The following is a 25,844-nucleotide window of genomic DNA, read 5'->3' on the forward strand; positions in this document are numbered from 1 at the left end:
ATATATATATATATATATATATATATATATATATATATATATATATATATATATATATATATATATATATATATATATATACTATTTTGTTCAACTGAGAGAATCAATATCTTATATTATGTTTTTGTTACGGAAGAATAATTTATTTTTTAATATTCAATTAAGATTTTCTCAGGATTTATAAGAAAAGGTCTCCCCAATATTTATAAATGCACATTTCGAATTAATTTAAAAAAAAAATATTTTTAAAGAAATCGTGATTAAGATCCAATTACACTTAAGAAAATGTAATCTAAATTGAGTTGGGTTGTTTTCCCACCCACTTTTAATATTCAAAATTATTCCTATTTAAAATACTCATTTTCTTTTCGTCATTACTAACTGTACCAATATTAATATCCCTCTACTGTTACAGCTGTTATTACTACCTCTGCCATAATATTATTTCCGAAAATAATTTTATGCTTTTCAAAAAGTTTATTTTGTATTTTAAAATTTGTATTCTAAAAAGTATGACACATTTTTGAAAAGTTTGTAATCAAAATTTGTTCTTGAATACTTATTTTAGAATGTTTTCAAAAATTTATTGTAAATTTTTTATTTCAGAAATCTTATCTTAAAATTTTTGTTATAAGTATATCTCTAACAATATATAACAATATATAAAGATAATTATTTATTTTATATTTATATTTTAAAATTTCAGTTTTATCCTTTAAAATATAATATTATTTATTAAAGATTTTAAAATTAACTGATATTTTAAATTTCTTTTATAAAACAATCTATTTCTGTTTTTTTTCCTATTTATATTCTCTCATTTTTTATATATTTTATTTTTAATAAATATAATTTTATTTTATATATTAACTTAATAATATTATAATATTATTATTTACTAATATAAAATTATATATATTTAAAAAGATCCGTACACTTTTACGCTAATTATTTTACGAATGAAAATTTTGGAGGTGCAGTAACAAATGGTGGAAGTAAAGGAAGAAATATGCGAAGTCGTCGTTAAAAAAGTTCGTCAGAAGTTAAAAAGCCCAACATATTTCTAAGAGAAGGCCCAACCCAAGTTTACGAGATAAAACGCAACGGTTAGTAGTTCCTTTTCTAAAACCTAATTCTAATTCCAATAGTACCCTAGTTTCACTGACAAGGGGTTTATGCATGTGACGCAACACAAACCGCTTAGCACGAGAACACTAAAACGGCTACACGATCAAGAAACACGTATAGTTTAGTTGAATCATATTATTAGATCTTTCTCTGTGTGTGTGATTGAGTTTCATCGTGAAACACTCAATTTAGGAGTTTATTTATTTAAATAAAATTGTGAAGAAGATGAACGAAGGTAACAGTAGCAATGGCAGAGTCACTTGGGAAGGTTGCAGCGTCTTGCTTGATATCAACGACGGAGACCGTCTCGTTTTCGCTCGTCTTTCTCCTGCAGCGTAAAGTTTTTTTTTTTTTTCTTTTTTGAGTGTTTAATATTATTTGTTGGTTTCTAAATATTATTAAAATTGGTGTTGCAGGAAATTGAAGATTGGGAATAAAAATTGCTCTCTGCAACCTTTAATTGGTCGTGCCTTTGGTACCGTTTTTCAAGTGGATACCGCTCCCGGTGGACCTTGTCTTTCTCCCGCACAAGGTTCACTCATGTTCCTTTTCATTTACTTACTTTTGGCCATTCCCATTTTGAGTGAAGTGTTATTTGTTATCGTTGTGCATTCACTTCTGATTAAGTAGTGCAAAGTAAACTATTTTTAATGTCAACAAGTCGGTAATCACAGTATGACTGTTAAGGTAGGTAGTTGCTGTAAAAGTAAGTAAATTTGTCTTGCTTGTTAATTTGTGATTAGAGGATGATAGTTTAAAACTACATTACGGTTTATAGATAGTTTTTTTTTTTTTTTTTTCATTTGCCATTTAGATTGTACTTTGTTATTGAGTTGCTCTGTTTTATAGGCTGTAGTTTGTACTTGGGTTCATATGAGATGTATGTTTGGTGGTGTTTTTTTAAGTAGCTGCCGCGTATTATTAGGTGGCGCGGTATTTTTGTGTGCAGGGGTTATTATAGGGATGTAGTTTGATGATAAAGACATGTGGGGGGAGGTGGAAAAGGTACAACGTGTTTGAGTTGTTTGGAATGGTTACTGCTACTGTATCAGTACACTTAGTACAAGCAAATATGTATGGAAATTGCCACATACGGGATGAGTTGTCGTGGTTTTTTTAATTATTTTAGATACCTTTACGGAAAGGGTGGATTAGTTTAAGGATGAAATGTAAGGGTGGATCTGCCATGTTTTGCATTGTCTCAAGCTTTTTGTCGTTCTTGTAACACTTTGGTTGTTCAGTTTGAACACCTTGTGCTCAAGTCTGATTTCAATAGCTTTTCTGCCTCTTCATGAAGAAAAACTTCCATTGTTCCGTTGTATGTTTATTTGTGTGATGTGAGTGTGAGTGATTGAATGAGGTTATATGTGATTGTTTTTTTGTGTATTTTTTTCTTTATGGTTAGCGAAGCATTTTTCTGCACTCTACCATTGTTTTCTCTTAATCTAACATGTGTGGTTTCTCTCTATTTGCAATTCAGTTAATGTTACTAATGCTGAGGAAATAGGAGATGGTCAAGGGAATGATGAGTGGAGGGACAAAGTTAATGTTAATAGCGCTGATGAAGTAAGAGATGGTGCAGTGAATGTTGAGTCAAGAGACAATCGTGCGTTGGTTGACAATAATACTGCACAAAGTCTCACTGGTGAAGATATAGAAGCCATGAGAAGGTGAGTTCATCTTGTCGTGGTTGAATTTCTGTTCTTGGTGGTAGCTTTTAAGGTTTAAACGAATATTGGTTCTGTGACTTTAATATGACTTGTACTGTGACTGTGGTTTTAGTGTTGTTCTTTGTTGAGTTCATTTTTTTTTAATTCTACATGCTTTTCTGAAATGACCTATCAATATATTATTTCTTTGCCAATCTTGTGGGATTTGATGGTGAAAGGATATTCTGTATCTTTTATGTAGGCAGGGTGCAAGAGGTAATGAAATAATTGAAGCTCTCATTGCCAATAGTGCGACATTTGAAAAGAAAACAGCATTCTCGCAGGTATTTTGACTTATGAAGCCTTTATGGTTTACTACGGAGTAAATATACGAAAAGCTTTTTGTAAATTCTCAAACAGCTTTTTTTCTTCATTGAACAAAAACAACTCGATTCGATAATTTAAGCTATCCAAAACATTCTCTAAAGGTACTGCAACAACTGATTTCAGGACCCTATATGGTTGTAGGTGGGAATGTCATTCCATGTAAGCATTCTTCAGACAAATAGCATTATATATGCCTTTAGTAGGGTATTATTTTACGTCAGTTTCTCTGTTAGGGTTCACAAATAACCAATAACCAAATAACGGAAGGTTGAAACTGTTAGCATGTTCGCAACTTTGTTTGGGGGACTACTTTGTAAACCTTTGGAGACCAACATATCATAGTATTATCTCTTTGGGACCAAGTTGTGTGTGTGTATATATTTTATTTTAGGAATGAAACTGAAGTAAATTTTGTGCCATTTTTGCAGGAGAAATATAGACTTAAGAAGCAGAAGAAATATGCACCAAAAGTACTTATGAGGCGTCCTGTTGCCCGAAGGTTTTCATTATTATTTTTCTTTGCTGCTTTTATTATTACATATTGATAATGTTTCACATAATTTTGTGCAACTGATCACTGTGCCTTGGTTATAAGAAATATACCTGAAAGATCTATCCTATATGGACTTCCTGAGTTTTGTTCTGTTGATGACAAGACATTACGCTGTTATGCCATCTGTCATTGTAGTACAAACTGTTTGCTTATGGTGGGATCAAGCAGCATTATATTGATTCAATAAAAGTTATACAAATAATTGTGTAAAGAAAATCATATTTTTCTATAATGAAGTTGTTTGTGACTTATATTTTGACTGCCATATCTTTAAATGTATACTGTATCAGTTTTTGATATTTCGAGCCTCTACTCTATTACTTACAGTTAGTATTTTTTTTCTCCAGTATATGTGAAGCCTATTTTAAGAAGTATCCATCCAAAATTGGGTAAGTATTATCTTCAGTTTTTTTCCTCACGTGTTTAACTATCTGTATATATTGTCTATTGGTTTGAGTTATTCTTATGGAGCAAGATGTAAATTATGAACAAGTATTAAAATATCTTTGATATACGCATGTGGTTTTAAAACAAAAGAAAAAGAAATAGAAGAAAGCAAATCTCAACATATTGTATATGTTAAAGTTTCGCTGGATAAAGAGGCTGTACAATTTCTAATTTTCTGGTTTTTATGAAACCAAACTCCCAACTTTATGACTACAATACATATTCGGCCGTTCATAAAATTAAAATGGTGGGTTTATGTTCTGTAGATGAAGTGATGCATCTATCCTTGATATTGTCTCTGACTAATTATTAATGCTTCAGATTCTTGCGGGTAGACACGTTGTCCCTTCTACTTTCCATGGCTAACGTTTCTTCAAATTCTGACATTCTCGTAGTTGATATGATTGGTGGCCTTCTCACCGGGGCTGTGGCTGAACGTTTAGGAGGTATAGTATACATTAAACTAAGTTGGCGATTTAGATAATAGTGCATTTTTCCCTATTAATAAAAATGGTTCTTTTACAAAAAGAAGCTGTAACAAATGGGTCCTAAATATGTAATTAGGTATTGATTATTGCCAGTGAATAATATGGTAACATAAATGAAATAGCACTTCACTGTTGTATATATACGTATATTCTGTTGTTCTAAACGTTCTTCTGACTAAGCAAGTGATACACATGTGATAACTTAAATATTTTACAGGTACCGGTTTTGTATGCAACTCATATTTTGGGCAGGCACCTTATTCCATGGATATCGTGAGAATATTTAATTTAAGTGATGAAATCTGCAAGAGGTCAGATGATGTGTTTTATTGCATTAATAATTTTTATTTGTTAAAATCATCATAATCTGTTTTATCATTCTTGCTGTCGTGAATGCCTTGCATATTTTAAGCTTTAATTTTTCAAAAGCAGTTTTGGATGTTCTTTTGTAAACCTGTATATTTTTTACATTATTAAAAGATCTTTTTTTTTTTCAATTCCAGACGAACAGTTTTAGACATTTTTTCTTTGAATTTAATAATTTTATGAAGCTCCGAAATAAAGAGAGAAAAGTTTATGTAGGTTTCTTTAGAGATAATGATGGATAATTTAGTAGAAATAATTGTTATATTATGTGCTCCGTTCACCATATGAATCTCTTATATTCGTATAACTCATATATTAGTTTTATGATTCTATCTGGGAATCATATAAAATGACTTTGAACTGGTTGTTTGATCACTGCCACATTAGATGGGTGTTTTGAATGTCTGTGTTCCATCGTTTTGGTTCTTGTCTCTGGCTTTATGATCATCATCTCTTATTTGTTGTAGAATTCTACGTTCTCCCATTTCCGACTTGTTATCACCAAAAGAATCTTCTGAAAAAATTCTGCAACATGATGTCTGCAATGTGGAAGGCCAGTCAAATGTAAGTAGCATCTTCTTGATCTCTTGACGAGTTCTATCTTGTTTGCAGACTAGAACAAGTTATGATGTTGCAGGATCAAATATCTGCGTCGGTCAGCATGGTGGAAAACTCTCATTCTTCGGAAAATGGAATTTCTGATATTGGGATAGATAATACTGAACCTGCTATAGAAGTTCGGAAAGCTCCAAAGGCTGGAGAGAGGGCGCAGAAAGAAGTCATTGACTCGTGGAAGGAAAATGGTTTTTCTAGGTATCTGACTTTAAATATGTCCCTTACTGTTCAAAGAATAATGGAAATGAACATTTTCTTTTCCATTTTACAGTCTAATTGTTGCTGCACCTGAGTTGGATACTTGGACAGTGGTTAAAGATCTCTTGCCCCTTTTAGCAAACTCTGCTCCGTTTGCAATTTATCACCAATATCTTCAGGTATTTTCTATGAATTATTATTTAATTTATTGTTTTCATGAATGATAATATTTTCTATTATGAATACAAAATATTTTAAGAAATCAAATGTTTTCTGTGTTGCATCTCTCTGAACCGATTTCTCCAATTCTTCACGCCATTGTTTCATGAAATTTCCTTCCTTATCCTTTTTCTCTTGTCCTGTACCAACGTGCCTTCAGCTAACAGAATCTTCGTCCACTGTTGTATAAAATGCAGCCACTTGCAACCTGCATGCACAATCTACAGCTTGGGAAAATGGCCATTGGATTGCAAATATCAGAGCCTTGGCTTCGTGAATACCAGGTACACGTTATTTATGTCATTCATATCATTGTTACGAAATTAGAGAACTTTTACGAAGTCCTTTAGTTACATAAGTTATTTATATTACTCATCAAATTTTTATGGTACAAAATACAGATCACACCCTCCCTTTATTCATATATGTATATGTATATACAGGTACTTCCATCTAGAACTCATCCATGCATGCAAATGAGTGCATTTGGGGGTTACATTCTCAGTGGAACTAAGATATGCAGCACAGCTAACTCCGCAACTCCAACAGATTAGTTTTGCTCTGATTACCCACTTTCTCCATTTTCATCCTTACTCTTTCTAGATCAGTCCAATTTCCAGCTTATGCATATATATTGGATAAATAGCACATGAATCCCAATGCTTTCAGGGGCAAATTGTCATCTTTTCTGCTGCATAATTTGCTCTGTGCAAATTTAACATTTTTGAGTTTCCGACACGGTTTTCGTCGGCCAAAGGCTAGACATGGAGATTGTACACTAGTTATTTATTTCAATGTTTACTGCCAGCAATCCTTTTAACTGTCACAAATTTTATTGTTGGCTGTAATCTGATGATGTTTTTACCCTATACAATATTTATTTGACCATGCTGTCCTTTAACCTGAGTAACTTCAATTCTGTATTAGCATATCTTTCATGAAGCATTTGACGAATTTAACTTTGGTGATGTTTGGGTTAACATATTTCCAATTATATTAAGCTTGTTTTTCTCCATTAGAACAAAACTGCAGTGCATATGGTGTGTATGTGTCGACTTAAAAAACTTAGTAACCATGTCATCCACATATTTTCATTCTATATAAACTGTTTTAAATAACTGAACTAACTTTTTATTCTAACCCAATAATTTTATAATTTTTCATGGACCCCACACTTTTGAATGCAAACCTATTTGTTTTTTAGTTCGGTAGATTGATTTGATGAAATTAATTTTGAACCTTTTAAAAACATAATAAGGCACTGCAACAGTGCCAAAACATGTACCACAAATCCGAAGAATTAGTGGTTGAAGTTTACCAAATAGGCACTGCAACAGTACAAAAACAAAATAGAACACTGCATCAAGTGTTGCTATGAGATGCAATTAAAATAGTTGGTAAGGAGTTTTTAAACATAAAACAACTCTGGGACCTACTAATAAATGAGAAGTGAGATATAACAAACATGAAATTAATTCAAAGTTGTTTATTTAATACTAATTAGGGGAAAATCCAACTGAACAACTCCATCAAGTTGTTAAAATTCATTCTGTATAAAACTCACTCTTCTCCATAGTACTTCATCAATTTTACCGCTTTGAACAATTCAAATAACCTTTTTACTCTAACCCATAACTAAAATATTTCTCAAATTGGCCTCACAATTTTATTTTTGATTATTTATTTCTACTTTACGGTTTATGTGAGATTACAAAAAGATAGGAAAGGAACAGTTAAACAATAATTGTTGATTGTTATGGCATTAATGCCATTAAGAACAATAGATGCTTCCACTAGCAAGGATGGTACAATGCTGGTGAGGGATCACTCTCTAGTGATCTTTAATTACTATTTAATTTACTTTTGTCTTTTTGATGCTTTTCCAAGGAAAAAAAAAAAAACCTTTGATGGTGTACTTGCTCTTCTTGTTAAAGTTGGTGTCACCTAATAACATCCATTATGTATAACTGCATATCTCTTATTAGTAAGCAGATGAAAGGGTTACATAGTGAGAATCACATAAGTGTATATTGTATAGTATTGCATTCTATTGTAATGCCAAGAGGGAAATTTAGATTCTCATATTGACCTTTTTTTCCGGTGTCTCTTAAATGTGTTATATTAAATTTTTTTAATGGTTAAATATGTTTTGGATTTTTAATTAATTAATCTCTTTTTTAAATTTTGATCAAATTTAGTTTTTCAATTTTAGAAATTTATGAGTTTAGTTCTTATAACCAAATTTTATTGAGTTTAATTGGCGTTTCAAAAGATCTCAAATATATTTCTGATTTAATATTAAACAGGGAATGTATCAAAGAAGGTAAACAATTCAAAACTTATATGAAATGCATCTAAAACATCAAATAAACTTATAAAATTCATTTAAAAAAATTAAATCCACTCATTTATAAAATGAAAGACTAAATCATATCAAAATTTTAAAAAATAATTATTTTTAATTTTTACTAAAAGTTAAAGGACAAAATACATATTTTAATTTTTTTTAGTATATGAACATTAATATATTGTTTAACAAATAATGACACTAAACATTCTATCAGAGAGAATGTGGACTCTGAAAGAGTTGGTTAGTGATATTTCCGTTAGAATTATAATGAGAATATTAATGTAAAGTATATGAAATGGGAAAGTGACAGTGTGTTGAAGTTTGCCTACTTTTGCAGGGTTAGTTGGGTTGTCAAGCTCAGAGGTTTTACATACCAAAAGCAATTGCAAATATAGGTCCACTTTGCTTATCACATCCTCTCTTTTTTTTTTTTCGTTGTTGCAAACACTTCAAACTAATCCCTTTCTAACCTAATCATATTCTAAAGAACAATGAATGTGATTAATTGTTAATGAAGATATTGAAATGTTTAATAGTAATACTATTAACTTTATCTCAATTAGTTGAATGTATAGATATAAAAATTATTATATCTACTTGAGAACTGTACTACTGATTGAATGTGACTAAAATAGTGCAAATTTTATTCTCTAGTTTTTTAAAAAAATTACAAGTTTAGTTAGGTATGATGAGAAGGTACGACACGAAATAAATAAAAAAATCAAATGAAAACTATTTTACGCATAATAACTTCTTCAGTTCAAGTTTGTATTCTCTCACAACTTAACCAAATTTATAATTTTTTTTAAATGTTTCTACTTACCTAAAAAGCCAATAATTTTACACTATTTTAGTAAAAAAGTTACAATGATTAATATTTTCATTTACATGCACCACAATAAGTTTGTATTATCTTGTTTCCTTTCTCATCAAAGATATGCTATGATATAAATTGATTAAATTCAGTGAACAATGAAAGGATAAGATTGTTAAAAGTCAATGGTAACGGCTAGTGGGAAAAAATTCCCTTACCCAAACCCTTGTCATGTGCTGAAAACTCTTTTTTTTAACCCTTTTGGGATGGGAAATGGTACAAATTATTCTGCACTCTCTTTTTTCTATTGCGCAATTATAAAGAAATCAGACAAATTTAGCATGAATTTTCAACTTTAGTATATTACATTAATCAGAATTGATTTTTTTTTTCGATTTTCACACTAAAATTTGAAAATATTTTTTTCGTAGAAATTAAGCACTGCGTATAAGGGAACTTTTAACAATTCACATATCTTGCTCAACAAATTAAGTTTATCTCTACAATTTCATTCTAATTAGTAAAATCTTTGAATGAATTTATATATTTTAAGAATTTTTGCCAAAAATATAGTAAACAATAATTTTATATTAAAATATTGATACCCATAGTAAATATTATGTAAAAAAAAAAAATCCTTGCAAAGTGAAAGTGAAGACTTAGTTAACAATATATAAAATCTAGTGGATTAAAAAATGACCAAGTCTTTGTTGCAACGGTTCAATTTGTTATAAAATTCCAAAGTCAAACCGAAGTTAAATAGTATATTGAAAATGTAAAATTCTGAATGCTTTTGACAGTTTACTTTTGAAAATTGGAAATCATGTAGAATTTCATAGTTCAACTTTCTACTTGCTACCACGTCCCGTCCTTCACCTAAAATCTTATCAAAGTATTCACATTATGGAATAAAGGAAACTCATTAAGGTAGAATTTAGATAAAGAATTCAACATCTCAAGGCTATTTAAAATCAATGGAAATGTAAATGTTTCAAATTTTAAGTATGTCTGTACTTCGTCTATTATCAGTTTTAAATATATGACATTTTTAAAATCCTTATTATTATTTATAGTAAATTTAATACCAATCGTATTTTAATTAGTAAATCTTAACAAATATAAAACATTTTATTACTTTTCTCTTTTAGAAATTAAATCCCTAAGAGGAATATATTAAGGTTTTCAATTCATCAATCTTATAGAAAAATAAAATTTATCCTTATTCGAAACTTTGATATATTTTAATTTCCAAACTTTAAAATGAATGAATATAAGTTATTTTAAATCAATTTCGTTAATTTTTTTACTTATTAGACATGTTTCCTAATTTCTCCGGCCGACATTGAAGCGAGATATGTCAAACAACTTAAACTATTCAAATTATAGCATGAAACATGTTTGACACTTGAAAAAATTTTAACTTAACGTAATTGCATTCAAAAAGATTATATTAATTTAATTTTAAAGTTTGAGGACCAAAATATATCAAAGTTTCGAATAAGGATAAATTTCAATTTTGCGTCAAAATTTAAGGATTAAAAATATATTTAATCCTAAAAAAATATAATATAAAAAATAATTATAAATGCATGAGTAAATCATAATTATTTTTAATAAAAATTGAATGCTAAAAGTAAATTATTGATTGAAAAATATCAAGAATTTAAAACTAATTTTTTTTGGGGCTAAAAGTATATTTAAACCATGTTTCAATTAAATTTTAATTTTATGTAAAACAATATTTCAAATTCTTCATTAGCATAATATAATTCATGAGAAATTAAGTTTTGAATTTATTTTTCAAAAAATTGTATTTCAATATAAAATTTATAAAATGTAGCTAATGTTTAAATTATAAACACAAAAAAAATGTTAGAAATTGAAAATTTTAAAAAAATTATTAATAAAATATTTGACATAAATGATACATGAGTATAAGAAAATAGAGTATCTGATATTTCAATTTCAACATAATTTGTAATTATGAAAACCGTTTTAAAAGAGAAAAAATAAGCATTGATAACTGTTTACTAACTAATTTTTTAACCAATTTAAAACACTATATAATAACTATTTTTTATACAAAAGTTAAAGTTTATAACAACAAATAAAAATTTTAAATTTTGTATTAAAAAACAATTAAAGTTAAAACTCATAATAAATAAATAAATTTAAATTTATAATGAATGATTTAGGTTGCGCTATGTTTAGCCTTTCTTTTAAAACTCTTTAAATTCAATTTGAAAAACGAAAACGATTAAAAAGAAGATAATTTGAAGTGATTAAAGAGAAAGTTCCAAATTAATTACGAGGATGGTGTGCAAAATACACACATCTTAAAATAAAAAAACAAAAAATATTATGTAAGCTGTTTGATTGAGAAAGTATTGGAAAAAGTAGGAATCTCATTTTTGAAGTTGTTAATGATTAGGGACATAGAAGTACAGAAGAGAGTATGGGAGAGAGGTTGGTGAAAAAAGATAACGGGCATGTGATAGATAAAGAGATGTAAAAGACAACAAGTAGACAGAAAAACAAAAGCATAGGAGAATAATAAGATGCTGAACAGAAAGACAGAGGAGGGTATACAGAAGAGATGAATTGGGATCAAAAGAGACGCTGAAATAAAATAGAAAATACAATAAAATTGAGATGCTAGCCCTTCGAAGAATTTTATTTTTTATAATGTCTTCATTTTGCTAAAAAAAACTTTGTAGATGTACCAAAAAAGAAAATTCAGACAGAAAGAAATAGAAATTGAGTATATTACTGTTGTGTTTGTATTGATGACAGCAATCAATAACACTGCCATGCGGATTGTAAATAAAATTTGTGAAACCAACTTGGTTTGGTTGATGTGGTGCATAAGCAACCTGCTTCACCTAATGCCTGCAAAAAGGTATTATGGAGAGAAGTGGGCAATTAATGAAATATTCTGCCTTCCCTGTAATGAAAAAACTTGGTAATACTGTTACACCAACATCAAGACCAGCTATACAAAAGCATCCGATGGAAACTAAGTCCATATAAAGTGGCATCATCAGGCTACAAATGCTTCCATGCCATCACAAAATTTATGAAAAAAATATATAAAATGAAGCAACAAATGGAATGGAAACTTGGGAAAACAGATTTACATCAAGTTCTACAACAATTCAATGCTCATAATTGTCCACCTACTTCCTATTTCAGGCTAAAATTTTGACAATATTCCGCGTGCTAGCGAGTTCCTGCTGATCGGGTTTTTCTTAGTCTGCCACGTGTTAACCGAATGCTTTCTTCCATTATGGTTTCTTTGGTAGGAGTAGGAGGATTCCCATTTACATTTACTGAAGAAGATGAAGATGGTGCTTCGATCTGCTTTGCCTTTGCCTCTGCCTCTGCTGGTGCAGACTGGATGCTTGTTTCAGGCGCAACATTAGACTTTTGAGTGCTCAAAGCAGCTCCACCAGACTTCTGAGTACTCAAAGCAGCTCCACCAGACTTCTGAGTACTCAAACCAGCACCACCAGACTTCTGAGTAGTCAAACCAGCTCCACCCGATTTCTGACTACTCAAAGCTGTTGCAGATGTGGCTGCTTTAGGAACTTTTGGAGAATCCAATTCCTCTGCTACTTCCCTCTGGAGCTGACTCGAAGATGTGCTAGAGGTAGGGGATGGAGGTTCCTCAACTTGTGGTTCTGTTGCAGCAGCTGGTTTCTGACTTGCAGGTGCTGGTTGACGGACCTTCACACCTGGGCGTTGCTGTGGTTTCAAGAGCAATTTGTTTTCTTATTGGTATGCATAAATAACAATGAGTTGGATGATTATTGTATCCTTCTCAAAAAACAAGCAACTAATAATTTACTAACTGAAGTTACAAATAGATAATAACTGTATATAACTTTTAACAACGTAAAAACAAGAAACCAAAAACAGTATCTTCATTTCAACATTATCATGAAAAATGGAAATATTACTTAGAACAATATGTTCCTCTTTCTTTGGAAAAAATTAGTATAATTTCAGGTATTAGTTTCTTTCTTTCTACAATATTGTTTTAAGAGGAATGCAATCGTTCTGACCGGCACCTTTACACGTACTTATGCATAAATTTAAAAAAATACATATTTTATTACTAAAAACCAGAAAAATTCAGGATAAGTGGCACAATTCAATCGCAAATTTCGAAAGCCGATAATTGATATTCTAGTACACTTAAGTCAAACTCGATCATAATAGCAGACACAACCAGTGCATAATCATAATCAACTACCTGAGCAGGTCGAGGTGCTGGAGTCGATTGTGCAGCAACAAATTGCAAAATGTCATACATTCTGGTCTGACCATAACTGAAAGCTCTTTGCCAATACAAAACTGCAATGTCCCCTGCCCTTGTCCTCAGTTCCAACAAGTTGCGATCAATCTCCGTCTCGTGTTTGGCAACATATGGTCTGAAGAAGGAGTCATACACATATGTTGTTCCCTAACACATCAATATTAAATTTTACTGTCATATTGAAGAGAAGCAAATAAGAAAGTAATAAAGGATTTTATACCATAGTAAGTAGTTTCATACCTTAGTTTTGGGATACCAAAGAAAAACGAAAAATGCCAACTTAGCTTCACTGTACATTGGGACCCTTCATGAAGAAATCAATTCAAAGCTAAGAAGTCATTATAAACTCTTTTTTTTTTAAATAAGGAAAGCAGATATTCTTTGAGCACATCCAAGATAGAATCCTCTACCATGATATAAAAGTATCACCAACCCTCTCACATACAGTTAAAACGGCCACCAAGATCCTGCAACACGGGGAAAAACAAAGTTGGTATCAGTATTTGTCAGTAGAAGTTATCACGTTAAGTTAAGCACAAATAACTAATCTATAATGCGTTCCAAATTAGCTCTATTTTGAAGGGGAAATGGATTATTTTCCAGCAAAATCATGAAAAAGCTACAGAAAACATATATGATTATTTCTCTTGCCAACAGATGAAACAAACATGGTAAACGCATACCAATACTGGCACCAAAAGCGGAGTTGTTCAATTTCCGGCTTATTCTTTTCAACCGCTTTATAGCATTCATAAGCTGGATAAGCATAGCCAAAGACCATCCTGTAAATAAATCAAAAAGACCAAATAAAACGATTAACCTTCAAATCTCACACACAAACCATTCGTATCAGAAAAAAAAAAAGAAACTGGACTTTTGGAACAGCAAAAATACATACGCTAGCGCCCAGGTAAGAAAAGATCCTATCATTTTGTATCCCTGACATTGAAAAAAAAAGGTTACTCCAAAACAGCATAACGTACTAACATTCAAGCAACTGAAACTGAATAACAGCGATTGCATTGCCATATCAATTAATGTATCTCAAAATATTTTACATAACAAATCCAAAAATCGTCCAATTCCAAGCTCGTTAAAATGTCAGCATGACAATATACTCCCTACAGCCTATTTTTCTCCACAGAACCACAATTCCTTCAGTTTTATTTCCAAACTTGAACAGTAACAAGCGCAGTGTTCTTAGAACAGCAATAATCGTGAGTTGTCAACCTAGATAATGCTCATCAGTCTTCGCAATACCTAGTCGTGGAATGCATAGAAAAATGCAGAGGCGGAAACCAGTGAATCGAAAAACTAGGTCGAAGCAATGCGAAGTAAATTAAAGATCAGCGTGTAAGATGAAAACTCCACAACACTAGCACGGGTAACAGAACCGTCAAATGCACTAAAACCGTTTGATTTAATCTGATTTGTTTCACACGTCGCAAATCAACAATGAAACCAACATTTAAAGTGAAAATGAAGAACAAATACCTAGAACCGAGTGTATTGCGTTGAAGAAAGAGAACGAGAAAAAAAAAACAAAATGATAGTCGGAATCCGAAAGGAAAGGAGCAGAGGTAAATCTGGCGGCGGAATATGGAAGAGATCGGCGACGGCGCCGGGAACGGCCACCGCAGACCGTTACGCTGTCGGCGAGAGGTGTTGGAAGAAAAACAGTGCTAAGAGGGAAAAAAAAAAGGAGAAAAGAAAGAGGATTAGGATTTTGGATTTAGAACAGACGGAGCGTTTTAAATGGTTTTTCTGTTCATTATATGGATCAGTTGTGAGAGTGTGTGTGTGTGCAGTGTATTAAATTATAGACTATTGATGACTCACTACTACAGTGTAGAGAGTAGCTAGAGAAAAGATTGTGTGCGTGGAGGTGTTGCAACCTTTGTCTGTGGCGTGATCCTCGCTCATCAATTACCCTTCACCTACACTCTAATACTCATGACACCACAAACCAACATTTTTTATTGCCTCAAGCACATTCATGTAACCATCATCAATTAACACAATTTGGAATTGATGAATTGCTTTTGGGAAAATTTATATAAAGTTTTCATAATTTCAAAAGAATAAAAATAAAATTTATGATATATATTCGATGTAAACGAAATTTGATTTTTTATTATTATTTCTCTATCTTAAATTCAAAATATACAAATGAATACTTATTTGTATATTTTAAAATTTATTATTAGAAAATTTAATATGTCAATATTAATATATCTCGAAGGGTTAAATATATTTTTGGTCTTTAAAAGTGAACTTTAGAATTGTATGAATTTAGTTTTTTTAACCAAATTTTGTTAAATTAACGCTTCAAATACGTTTCATGATAGTTTCTTAGCTAATAATGAAGTAAAAAAGGTGTTAAACAGTGTAAATAACTCAAATACTATAATCAAATGCGTTTTAAACATCAAATAAACTTATAAAAATTTGGTTAAAATGACTAAATTCATGCAATTCTAGAGTTATAAGATTAGATTAGGTCAAAATTTCAAAGAGAAACTAATTACAATTTTGCCTAAAAGTTAAGGGATCAAAAATATTTTTAACTCTATTTTTAATGTTCAACATAAAAAAAAAAAATGCAATGCACAATTTAAATTTTGTGCAAACCTCATATTACAAATCGGTTTTAAAGATTAAGTGGGTTTGAAATTCATCTTTTATAATAATATCAAAATCATTTGGAGAAATTTATTACTTATCTACCTATCTTTCCGTCTATCATCATTAATATCTAATTTCACGTTTAAAATATTGTAAAAAATATATTAAAAATCTCACATCGATCGTAAAAAAGAGAAATGTATAGTATATAAACCTATTTTATAGTTTTTCTTAATTGAAGACATGAAAATTGGGTTGGGATGATTATTATGTTTGAGCGGTGGAGTGGAGGGCACGGGTCTTGGAGGGTTTTTGTCAACCACAAGAAAGCTAAGAGAAGCAACGAAGCATGTGTCCATGGTAGATTTATTGGGTTCAAAAGTAAAAGCTAAGAAGAAAAGAGCACATCCTCAAGTTCATTTCAGAAAGGCAAAGGGACCCTAAGATTAGATGACACTATAAGGGTATCATTAATAATTTATGCATTATAAAAAGGTAAAGAAAAGGGAACCATGTGGAGATTGAAGAAGTTGATGTTTCCTCATCAAGATGAAAATGAAAATGAAAATCAAAAAGAAAAAGAAGGGAAAGCCTTGGATTCTACGTTTCTTCTTAAAGTTTATGAATGATCCATTTCATTGCATGTTATGGGGCATGCCAATGTTGAATATAGATATTTTCATGTACCATCATAACAATTTTCCAAAGTTCAACATCAATGTTCATTGTTGCTCATTCCCTCATGTGCCACCTAATTATTTCTATTTGGTACCCTTTCGCTCTCATTTTTATCTATATAATACCCATCTCCTATTTAAAACCTTTTCACTTTCTTTCACACATAAACTCATTTCTACTTTTTCGTCCTTTACCTTATACAAAATCTATGAAACAAAATCATGTTTCATATTTCTTTCTTTCATCGATACTTCACATTAGGTTAGTGTATTTTTAGTTTATCTTAATTTTTTTAAAAATTGGAATCATCACCATAATTACTTTTGAAAAAACTATAGAAAACTATAAAAATAAAACAAATATGCTAAAAAAATGTTAATTTTTCTGAGTCAGAAAATCAGGGTTGTTCAGATTTGGATTTTGAACCGAACATGGTGGAATTATAAAGCAAATGATAACAAAACATAGATGGCATAAACATAATGTGTTTGGAATGCTATTATTTGGAATAAAATTCAAACGAATTATTGTGTCAGAAATAAAATGTGCATGCATGTGATGTCGTAATGTGTCTGGAGGGTGTCCCAATGAAAGACAAAATCAAATTTCATAAAAATCAATATAATTGCTTTAAGAAATTATTATTATTATCAAGAAAAATAATTAGAAAAATCTATCATTTTGATAAGGTTGGTCTTTCTAAGAAAAATAATTTTTTCTATTGATTTTGGGTCAGTTTTTAGCACTGACAATGTCACAATGAGAAAGAAATTGATTTATAAAGATGGACAAAATAACGAAAACTAATTTATAACGTGGGCTAAGCCCAGTGTGAAAAGGAGGCGACAAACTACAAAAGACAGCTTCTTTCTCCACCTCTTTTTTTCTTCATGCACCTGTGTCGGAAACGTCTAATTTTTCTATAATTTACATTTTCAGATATGACATTTGAAAACAAATTTTTGAATTTCAAAATTTGGAATATGTTTCTACATTCAAAAACATATTCCAAATTACATAAACCAGAAATATATTACACAATTTACAATTAAACCAGAAAATCAAGTAAAATTTTATAATAGATAGTAAAATTTGTCAAATAATAATGATAATAATAATTAAACGATAAATTTTACAATTAAAATTAAAATATAACACTGAAAATCAAGTTTCCTATCTACTTAAACCAAAAAATACATTAGACATGTTCACATATTTTCAATCTCATTAAAGATGCAACAAAAACTAAAAGAGCTAGAGTTGGGCTTTACAAAATGACGGGCTTAGGAGTATTAAAATAGACTATTACTTTTTCCACCCCATAATCACTAACTATATCCCCACAATATTAGAATATTGCCGTAAATATATTCTGGAAGGCATTTTATGAGTTTCATTACGAAAATCATATTCTTAAAATTTCATTTTAGTAATTCTGTTTTAGAAATTTCATTCTAGAAATATTATTCCGGAAATTTTAAAAAATTATTTTGGAAAATTTTTGAAATATATAATCCAGAAATAAATTTTCCAAAAACCAAGATGTGATTTAAAAAAAATTTGTGTTAAACAAGAAACTAGTGAGTGATTCATTAACAACTCAAGACGGTTGGTGGAACAAAACGTTAAAAAAAATTCATTAAAATAGACTTTAATTTTATGTTAAAAGTAACTTTTTAAGCCTAATTTAATTTTATAAAACTAATTTGTAACATAAGAATTATATCAATTTATATATTATAAATTAATTTTATCTCTACTCAGTCAAACTTTACGTACAAATCAAAGCATTAAAAAAGTAAAAGCGTTAAAATATGATACTAAAGAATTGAAATAAAATGCAGGATGATGAGGATAATAGAGCCACGTGTAAGATGGGACAATGACTATGTGGTCGTTACTGCCACTAGTTTTGGTTGGATGACGTTGTTAGGAGTTTCATTGCCTCACTTCTCATTCTTAACGATTCCTTTTCAGTTCATTCCAGATATCACAGAAACTGATCAAAATATAAAAACAAAATTTTAATTGAAGGGAGTGAGAGATGACACTGTCTCCTTCTCTTTCTCTCCCTAACTTCCATTCTTCCTTTCTTTGTTGCCCTCTAAAATCCAAGCCTTCTGCAACAACTTTTATTCAACCAAAACCCTCTTCTTATCCACGCATTAGAGCTCTGGAACTTGATCAAAACACGGTCAGTTATTTCTTATTTCTGCAACTTAGCAAACGTAATCTTAATTTGTCTTTGTTGTTTTCAAATTACTTTTTGTTTTTCAGGTAGTGGCTATAAGTGTAGGACTCGTGAGTGTGGCTGTTGGAATTGGCATTCCAGTGTTCTACGAAACCCAAATCGATAATGCAGTGAAGTGTTTTTACTTTGCACTATACCCTTTTGAATGTGTTCTATTTTTCATCTCGTGTTTTGGGTTTTTCATTACAGTTTCTCTTTGTTGCAGGCTAAGAGAGACAACACGCAGCCTTGCTTCCCATGTAGTGGATCTGGTGCTCGTAAGTTTTTATTTTCTATATGAAGCATTATTCAATCAGAAACTGAAACGAGTTTAATTTCTCAATTAATCAGAAATTATTGTTATTACTATGGTTTATGCTTGAATGATGGTATGAATATTCTTTGCATTATCAGAGTGCATACACTGTTTATTCAGTCGTAACTGTTGAATAAGGATTTGTTTGCCTATTTAGCTCAATTAAGAGTTTCTCATTAGGTTCTTAGCACATAAGAGGTTGTAGCTCAACTCCACACAGAGTGAAAGTGTACTTGGTTATACAGTTCCTCCTATTTAGGTAACAGTTATCACCTTTAAGTAGGGAAAAGCAACAAAATGGTGTAATTTCTTTTTTTAAATTATCAAAATGAGCAGATTTTAAGAATCACATAAGTTGTGTCAGCTTAGTAAGATTTATTGTGGAGAAGTTATGTCGGTTTGACACGATTTCAGAAAATTGTGATGTAAACTGACTCAAAAGTCATGTCAAATTCACAAAGCGTTTTCACATAAACTTCTTTCTTTCCTCTGAATTTGAGAGTTCAAGAGTTGGTAGGTTTTTGACCAATCTTGTTTGAATTGTTATACTGTGGGCAGAGAAATGCAGATTTTGCTTAGGATCTGGCAATGTGACAGTTGAACTTGGTGGGGGTGAAAATGAGGTGTCTAGATGCATAAACTGTGATGGTGTTGGTTCACTCACATGCACAACTTGTCAAGGTTCTGGAATTCAACCTCGTTACCTTGATCGCAGGTATGAAGTTCTGCAACCTTATTCTCTTCCTTTGTAATTTACCAACAACACCAAAAGTTTTGTTCCATTAGTTGAGATCAGTTACATGAATCATACCATGTCATATCTCTAAAATGTTTTTGTGTCATATCATACATTCATTCTAACATTCTCATTTATGCTACTCCACCCATATTATCTAGTCTTCTAAAGTCCAACTTTCATTGCCATAGCTTTCCCACAAAACTCTTTTTGAGTTTGGTGGATATTTTCTATCATAGTCAGCCATCCACTTGAATATTTTGTGTGACATATGTGATGCATCGTTATTTCAACTTACGTCAGGTCTGACATGTATCCGTGTTCTATACCTTTTAAAATACTTTATTGATACTTATCAATGAAGTATTTCATCTATAAAACAGTTATACTTTTATGATGACAATAATTTTTAATTTTTTTATTTTGACAATGTTTGATATGTATGATTTTAATTTGGTTTCACACAATATCATAATATACCCTATCTTCCTCTTGCTTAAAATCTCTGTTTCCAAAAGAATGTACCCAAAAATTTACCTTAAAAATTACCAAGAACAAATTTAGTGAATATGCATACCATGGAAACTTTGTCAATCAGCATTCATTCTGGTATAACAATAAGGCTATAAGGAATGAGTCAGCATATAAGAGGCTAAAAGGATGAAGAGTTTTGAGAAACCTTAAACTATTCTTCAGCAAAAACATGAGCTTTGCTTTGGTTATTCATAGAAAAGTTTTCAAGTCTTCTGTATTGTACTGTTGACTACTGTTTTTGTGGTTCATATTAATCAGAGAATTCAAAGATGATGACTGAGGCAAGCTAAGAATAATTGGCTCTGATTTTGGATCTGATATGAGGTTAATGTACTTATTTAATGGGTTTGATATGAGTACACACCTAATGCAATTGGCAAAATCAAAACCATGTTCATCCTTTGATTTGTTTACATTTTAATCAGTGATTTGATATTATTAGGCTACTCACTTTTGTTGCCTATGTGTGTTGATGTTATTCTTTTTATCATCTTCTAATTTAATCCAAACATTGTACATCAACACATTCTATCAAAAATTCGTTATTTCAATTTCTTTTCATTATTATGTTTTTATTGTTTTAACGCTTAGAATTACAATTTTTAGAGGCATTTTAAGGTGCATGGCTTGGACTAAAAGTACCACACGGTGCATGCTGCTCTAACCATTATTAGCAAATTTATTAAAATTAAGTAATTAGTACACATATCATAATCAAACCTATTCCAACAAATCAATAATTTTATTTTGAAGCTAAATTAATTTATTTAAACAAATCATTGGTTTTGTTTAAATAAGATTATATTGACTTAATTGTAAACTTTGCTGGTTACATAATTCTTTATGTTTCATTACAATTTACACGTACCAGTTCACTCGAAAAAAATAATAGAATTATTAGTTATATTAACTTCTAGTACTCAAACTTTACTACTTTCTAGTTGTTTCATTGTCAGTTTTTTTTTTTTTTTATTATTCCATTAAAAAAAACAGCTTGTCCTCTGTGCTGAAAATATGTGTAAAAACTTGTCCTGTATTATATTATACTAAGCAAGATCTCTGTTAAAAATGTTTCTTGTATTAATGAGATTAGTGTGAATAAATTTCAAGCGCTTTACTATTGACATTAAATAAAAAGATCATTAAAGCACGAAGGAGTTTGAACTTACAATATACTAATAGTTTTGCGTATAAAAAAACTGGGCGTTATTTTGAACCTAAACAAATAATTAAATACGTGTTATTTTTTGTAAGACTGACGAGTATAACTTTATCATTAAGCACAAAAAATATTAAATGGAAATTAAGTGAATATTGTATATATAAAACGCTAATTTTTTATTTTATAGAAGAGTGTTATATTTGCACAATTGATTTTTTAAATGATAAATACAAAAGATAAATTTAAAAGATTGACAATTCAAAAGGGTGAGTAAACACGAGTTGGAATAATGAACATATAATAAGGAAAATAGGTTTAAAAATGTTTTAAAAAGCCTTGTGAAATAAATGTATTTTTATTCTGGTTCCTAATTTTAATCTCTCTAGAATGAGAATTGTAGTTATTAATGTTATAGAATATATGAAATTTGGTTTCAATTCCTGTAAAATATTATTATTTGTCTTTCATTCTTTTAAAATTTCAAATCACTAATTGTAGTGTCCAGCATTTAGAATAGACAAATAGCACAAAAATTTAAAAGTTCTTTTTGAAGATTTGATGTGATCACATTACTTTTGGTTCAACATATAAGTAGCTAAGAAATATCTGGTAACAAATTAAAAATAATAATTTACACTTTGAGGAAATAGAAAAAAAAATATATTACAAAAACTAAACATTTTTAAACCCTAAAAACTAAGTGGAATAGTAAGTTGAAATAATTTAAAACAGAAAAATAAAATATCATGCGACAATTTTAGCAATAAAGAAGTATTATATGTAGACTCCTGCTCAGAAGGGTGCATTTTCTCGGCTTTTGATCTGAATGAACAATTGAACATAAGAAAATGATTTTATATATTTTTAATCAGGTAGCCATTGATTATACAGAACTCTTCTGAATTATGGCACAGCCCATGTAACATCAAATTAAACATTTCCAAAAGAAAATCTGATGGTAATTACCTTCGCCCTATGTGGATTGAAGTTTGATGTTCTTGTCATTCTAAAAGGTTGACCAAATATACATTTGTTCACACACCAATAAATTGAGCATGCTTAGCAAAGCATTAGATGACTTAAATCTAAAGGGTCCATAAATTACCCTACTAACATGAGTAAGACACTATAACAACATCCATCCATTAAGAAGAATGGTATTTGAGCATTTTCAACATAAATAGTTTACATTCAGTCAATAGGATTAGCAGGTTCACAAAAGTCATATTCGAAAAAGTAACTATAAATCCAGTTGAAAAAGCACGTTGTATAAACAACTACGGCAGGTTGTAAAAGTTGAAACTAGGAATGGCATTACTTACAGTCAAACAAAAAGGAGGGTATAATCGACTGAGCATTGTGTTGTGACTATGAAATTGAAATCTATTCTGATGATTTGGATTTTCTAATGGAAGGGACTTCTACTGCACTTTCCCTGTAACCATGTCAACCTTATCTTGACACTTTTTAGAGAAATGAATGTCTCCCTTAAGCTAGGGTTCTCAAAGAGATCCAGGGCAGAAAAGTAGAGCTGTTGATCAATACCTTCTATCTCATCTAGAGCCTTAATGCAGTTTGTTATGGAAAACTTGTCATCACTTACACTTGAAACGACTGCCCTTAACCTTGAAACAGCAACCATATCTAACAAGGCTTCTGCCATAGCATTGCAGGTGTCTTGATCCAGACTAGTTGTTTGTGTCTCGTACGACCGTTTCCGTTTCCTATCTAGAGAATTCTTGGTCATCTTCTCAGAAGTTGAGATATTCCCAGGAATAGATTTAGATGTTGATGGGTTTTCATAATGTGAGACCTTAGCTTCTGGACATGGTGTAAAGCCAGATGCTTCAGTTCCAAAAGATTTGTCCAGCTCTTCGTAATGACTAGACTGGGCGTATTTCCCATCAGCTGCAGAATCTATGAAGATTGTGCATAGTTGCTCATATATTGGACAATCTTTCCCTTTAACTGTTTCGTGCCTAGGCTGTGCCTGCATACAAAAAATAGCACTATTCAGGTTACGAATAAAGAAAGGAAAATATCGCTACAATGAAAGGAACTTACCCCTATATCATCCCACTGCTCAAAACCAATGCAACAGGAATCATCCATTACAAAATCATTATTCTGATCATAAGCGGATTTCAAATTGTAGAAGCGGGTTCGAAGAACATCTAGATGTTTCCTCAATTGATTGTTGTTGAAACTAAGGTCTGTTTGCCTATTAAACTCATCACGAATATGATTCCATGTTTTCTTGTCAAAAACATTGTTTGGTCTGTTTCCCAGTTGAATCTGCTTGACAACCAAGTCTGCAAATATCTTGTCAAGGGATGTTGTCCATCTTGTCCTTGATCGCTCTTGCTTGGGCTGATTGCTGGCTTCAAGTTCCATCCACACCTGCACAAATGATTATAATTCAATAATTTACTCAATAACATCCTCAGAAAAGCCCCTCCTGTAGTGATCCCACTAAAATTTAAGAAAAAGTAAAAGGGCCCCCTGAGTTTGAAGCTTAAACTTATTACCCAAAACAAAGTCGCATATCAACAATTTAATTTTTTCAAAAGTGTCACATTATCCATCACGACAATAAAAGGCATTGAAGAAAAAATGTCACTCCAAACAGCATAACATAATAACATTAAAGCAAATGAAACTGAATAACAACGATCGCATTGCCATAATAATTCTTGTATTTCAAAACACTACAATTCAAAGCGAAAAATCCTCCAATTACACACTGATAAAAACTGCAACATGACAATATCCAATAGACTATCCCTAATTCCTATAGCCTAATCACCTTCAAAAAATCACAATTCCTTTTGGTTTTCTTTCCAAACTTAAACAATAGCAAGGACTCTGCTCTTACAACGACAATAATTTTGAGTCGCTGAACGTAGATAGTGTTCATTAGTCATCTCAATACACAACTGTGGAATGCACAAAAAAATGTAGAGGCGAAAGCCGGTGAATCAAAGAACTAGGTCGAAGCAATGCGAAGTAAATTAAAGATCAGCGTCGATGATCAAACTCCACAAAACCAGCACAGGTAACAGAACCGTCTAATGCAGTTAAAGCCTTTAATTTAATCAGATTCGTTTCACACGTCGCAAATCAACAATAAAACTAACATTTGAAATGAAAATGAAAAAGAAATACCTAGAGTTGAGTGTGTTGCGGTGGAGAAAGAGAAGGAGAAAAAAAGAAAAGGACAGTGTGAATTCGAACGGAGAGGAGTAGAGGTAAATCTGACGGCGGAGGATGGAGGAGATAAGCGACTGCGCCGGGAACGGCCACCGAGAACCGTTACGTTGTTGGCGAGAGGTGTCGGGAAAAATAAATAGTGCTAAGAGAAAAAAAAAATAGAAAAAAAAGAAAGAAAAATATTAGGATTTGGGATTTAGAAGAGAATGAGCGTTTTAAATGTTTTTTCTGCTCTCGGATTGTTATTAATAATCTAAATCGCCTTATTTCAATATCAGATTAATTATTTTTTTTCTTAAGTTTTCAATTAAGTTTGACTTGTTTTTAGAAACAGAGTAATGTAGTCTTTTTAATTTCAAATCGACGAAAACGACATTAAAACTAATACTTTATATTTAAATTTAAAATTATATTTTTTTTATATTATGCTTGATCTTTTATGTTATAGTTGGATTTTTTTTTCTGTTATGGTCAACAATCTAATGTTAAATTTTCAATTTTTGTTATTATTTGATTTTTAAATTATGAAAATATTTATGAAAAAAACAATGATAATTATTCGAATCATAAACACGTTGTTTTCGGTGATATATTGTGTTGTAACTCAAATTTTTAAAATCAAAGATAAATTAATATTGGTTAAAATTTTAATGTCTAAAATTTTACTGTTGTCAAGGTTGATTTTTTTTTTTTAACCCTTTTCAGTTCAATAATGTATTTAAGTCTAATTTGACTAAGATAACATATTACAACTATGTATCGAACACCAAGAACCACTCCACTTTGGCTCTAATCTGTCATTTTCGATTAAAAATTGACTT

At 30.6% G+C, this 25,844-nt stretch overlaps 4 protein-coding genes across 4 annotated transcripts; 2 read left to right on the plus strand and 2 right to left on the minus strand.

The window, feature by feature from the left end:
• Nucleotides 1–1,139: 1,139 nt before the first annotated feature.
• Nucleotides 1,140–7,009, plus strand: LOC114193241 (tRNA (adenine(58)-N(1))-methyltransferase non-catalytic subunit trm6). The gene is made up of 13 exons (XM_028082962.1): nt 1,140–1,463; nt 1,545–1,660; nt 2,609–2,798; nt 3,040–3,121; nt 3,593–3,663; nt 4,065–4,106; nt 4,486–4,610; nt 4,870–4,963; nt 5,486–5,582; nt 5,656–5,831; nt 5,905–6,010; nt 6,248–6,334; nt 6,494–7,009. The coding sequence occupies exons 1-13, from the start codon at nt 1,354–1,356 to the stop codon at nt 6,602–6,604; spliced, it is 1,407 nt and encodes a 468-aa protein (XP_027938763.1). The 5' UTR covers nt 1,140–1,353; the 3' UTR covers nt 6,605–7,009.
• A 5,127-nt stretch (nt 7,010–12,136) lies between these two features.
• Nucleotides 12,137–15,320, minus strand: LOC114195625 (HVA22-like protein i). The gene is made up of 7 exons (XM_028086153.1): nt 15,027–15,320; nt 14,431–14,471; nt 14,216–14,314; nt 13,943–13,999; nt 13,773–13,836; nt 13,470–13,679; nt 12,137–12,958 (listed from the first exon to the last, which is right to left on the minus strand). Exons 2-7 carry the CDS (start codon nt 14,460–14,462, stop codon nt 12,434–12,436), a joined length of 987 nt encoding a protein of 328 aa, XP_027941954.1. The 5' UTR covers nt 14,463–14,471; nt 15,027–15,320; the 3' UTR covers nt 12,137–12,433.
• A 3,452-nt stretch (nt 15,321–18,772) lies between these two features.
• LOC114193725 (protein disulfide-isomerase LQY1, chloroplastic) lies at nt 18,773–21,213 on the plus strand. The gene is made up of 5 exons (XM_028083636.1): nt 18,773–19,029; nt 19,113–19,196; nt 19,292–19,343; nt 19,940–20,096; nt 20,910–21,213. The coding sequence occupies exons 1-5, from the start codon at nt 18,880–18,882 to the stop codon at nt 20,929–20,931; spliced, it is 465 nt and encodes a 154-aa protein (XP_027939437.1). The 5' UTR covers nt 18,773–18,879; the 3' UTR covers nt 20,932–21,213.
• Nucleotides 21,214–22,958: 1,745 nt separating this feature from the next.
• LOC114193480 (L10-interacting MYB domain-containing protein-like) lies at nt 22,959–25,223 on the minus strand. The gene is made up of 3 exons (XM_028083303.1): nt 24,979–25,223; nt 23,878–24,213; nt 22,959–23,803 (listed from the first exon to the last, which is right to left on the minus strand). The coding sequence occupies exons 2-3, from the start codon at nt 24,205–24,207 to the stop codon at nt 23,219–23,221; spliced, it is 915 nt and encodes a 304-aa protein (XP_027939104.1). The 5' UTR covers nt 24,208–24,213; nt 24,979–25,223; the 3' UTR covers nt 22,959–23,218.
• Nucleotides 25,224–25,844: the final 621 nt, after the last annotated feature.

Source organism: Vigna unguiculata, chromosome 8 (assembly GCF_004118075.2).
Source record: "Vigna unguiculata cultivar IT97K-499-35 chromosome 8, ASM411807v1, whole genome shotgun sequence".
Taxonomy (NCBI): domain Eukaryota; kingdom Viridiplantae; phylum Streptophyta; class Magnoliopsida; order Fabales; family Fabaceae; genus Vigna; species Vigna unguiculata.

Excerpts from the sequence above, each read along its gene's own strand:
- LOC114193241 (XM_028082962.1), top strand. The coding sequence starts at position 1,354 with ATGAACGAAGGTAACAGTAGCAATGGCAGAGTCACTTGGGAAGGTTGC. Across the intron at positions 3,664-4,064 it reads AGGCGTCCTGTTGCCCGAAG|TATATGTGAAGCCTATTTTA; the intron begins GTTTTCATTATT and ends TTTTTTCTCCAG. Across the intron at positions 4,611-4,869 it reads TGTGGCTGAACGTTTAGGAG|GTACCGGTTTTGTATGCAAC; the intron begins GTATAGTATACA and ends AATATTTTACAG.
- LOC114193480 (XM_028083303.1), bottom strand. The coding sequence starts at position 24,207 with ATGGAACTTGAAGCCAGCAATCAGCCCAAGCAAGAGCGATCAAGGACA. Across the intron at positions 23,804-23,877 it reads AGCAGTGGGATGATATAGGG|GCACAGCCTAGGCACGAAAC; the intron begins GTAAGTTCCTTT and ends TTTTGTATGCAG.
- LOC114195625 (XM_028086153.1), bottom strand. The coding sequence starts at position 14,462 with ATGATAGGATCTTTTCTTACCTGGGCGCTAGC. Across the intron at positions 13,680-13,772 it reads TTTGGTATCCCAAAACTAAG|GGAACAACATATGTGTATGA; the intron begins GTATGAAACTAC and ends TTGATGTGTTAG. Across the intron at positions 12,959-13,469 it reads CAGCACCTCGACCTGCTCAG|CAACGCCCAGGTGTGAAGGT; the intron begins GTAGTTGATTAT and ends TTGAAACCACAG.
- LOC114193725 (XM_028083636.1), top strand. The coding sequence starts at position 18,880 with ATGACACTGTCTCCTTCTCTTTCTCTCCCTAACTTCCATTCTTCCTTT. Across the intron at positions 19,197-19,291 it reads AAACCCAAATCGATAATGCA|GCTAAGAGAGACAACACGCA; the intron begins GTGAAGTGTTTT and ends TCTTTGTTGCAG. Across the intron at positions 20,097-20,909 it reads CCTCGTTACCTTGATCGCAG|AGAATTCAAAGATGATGACT; the intron begins GTATGAAGTTCT and ends CATATTAATCAG.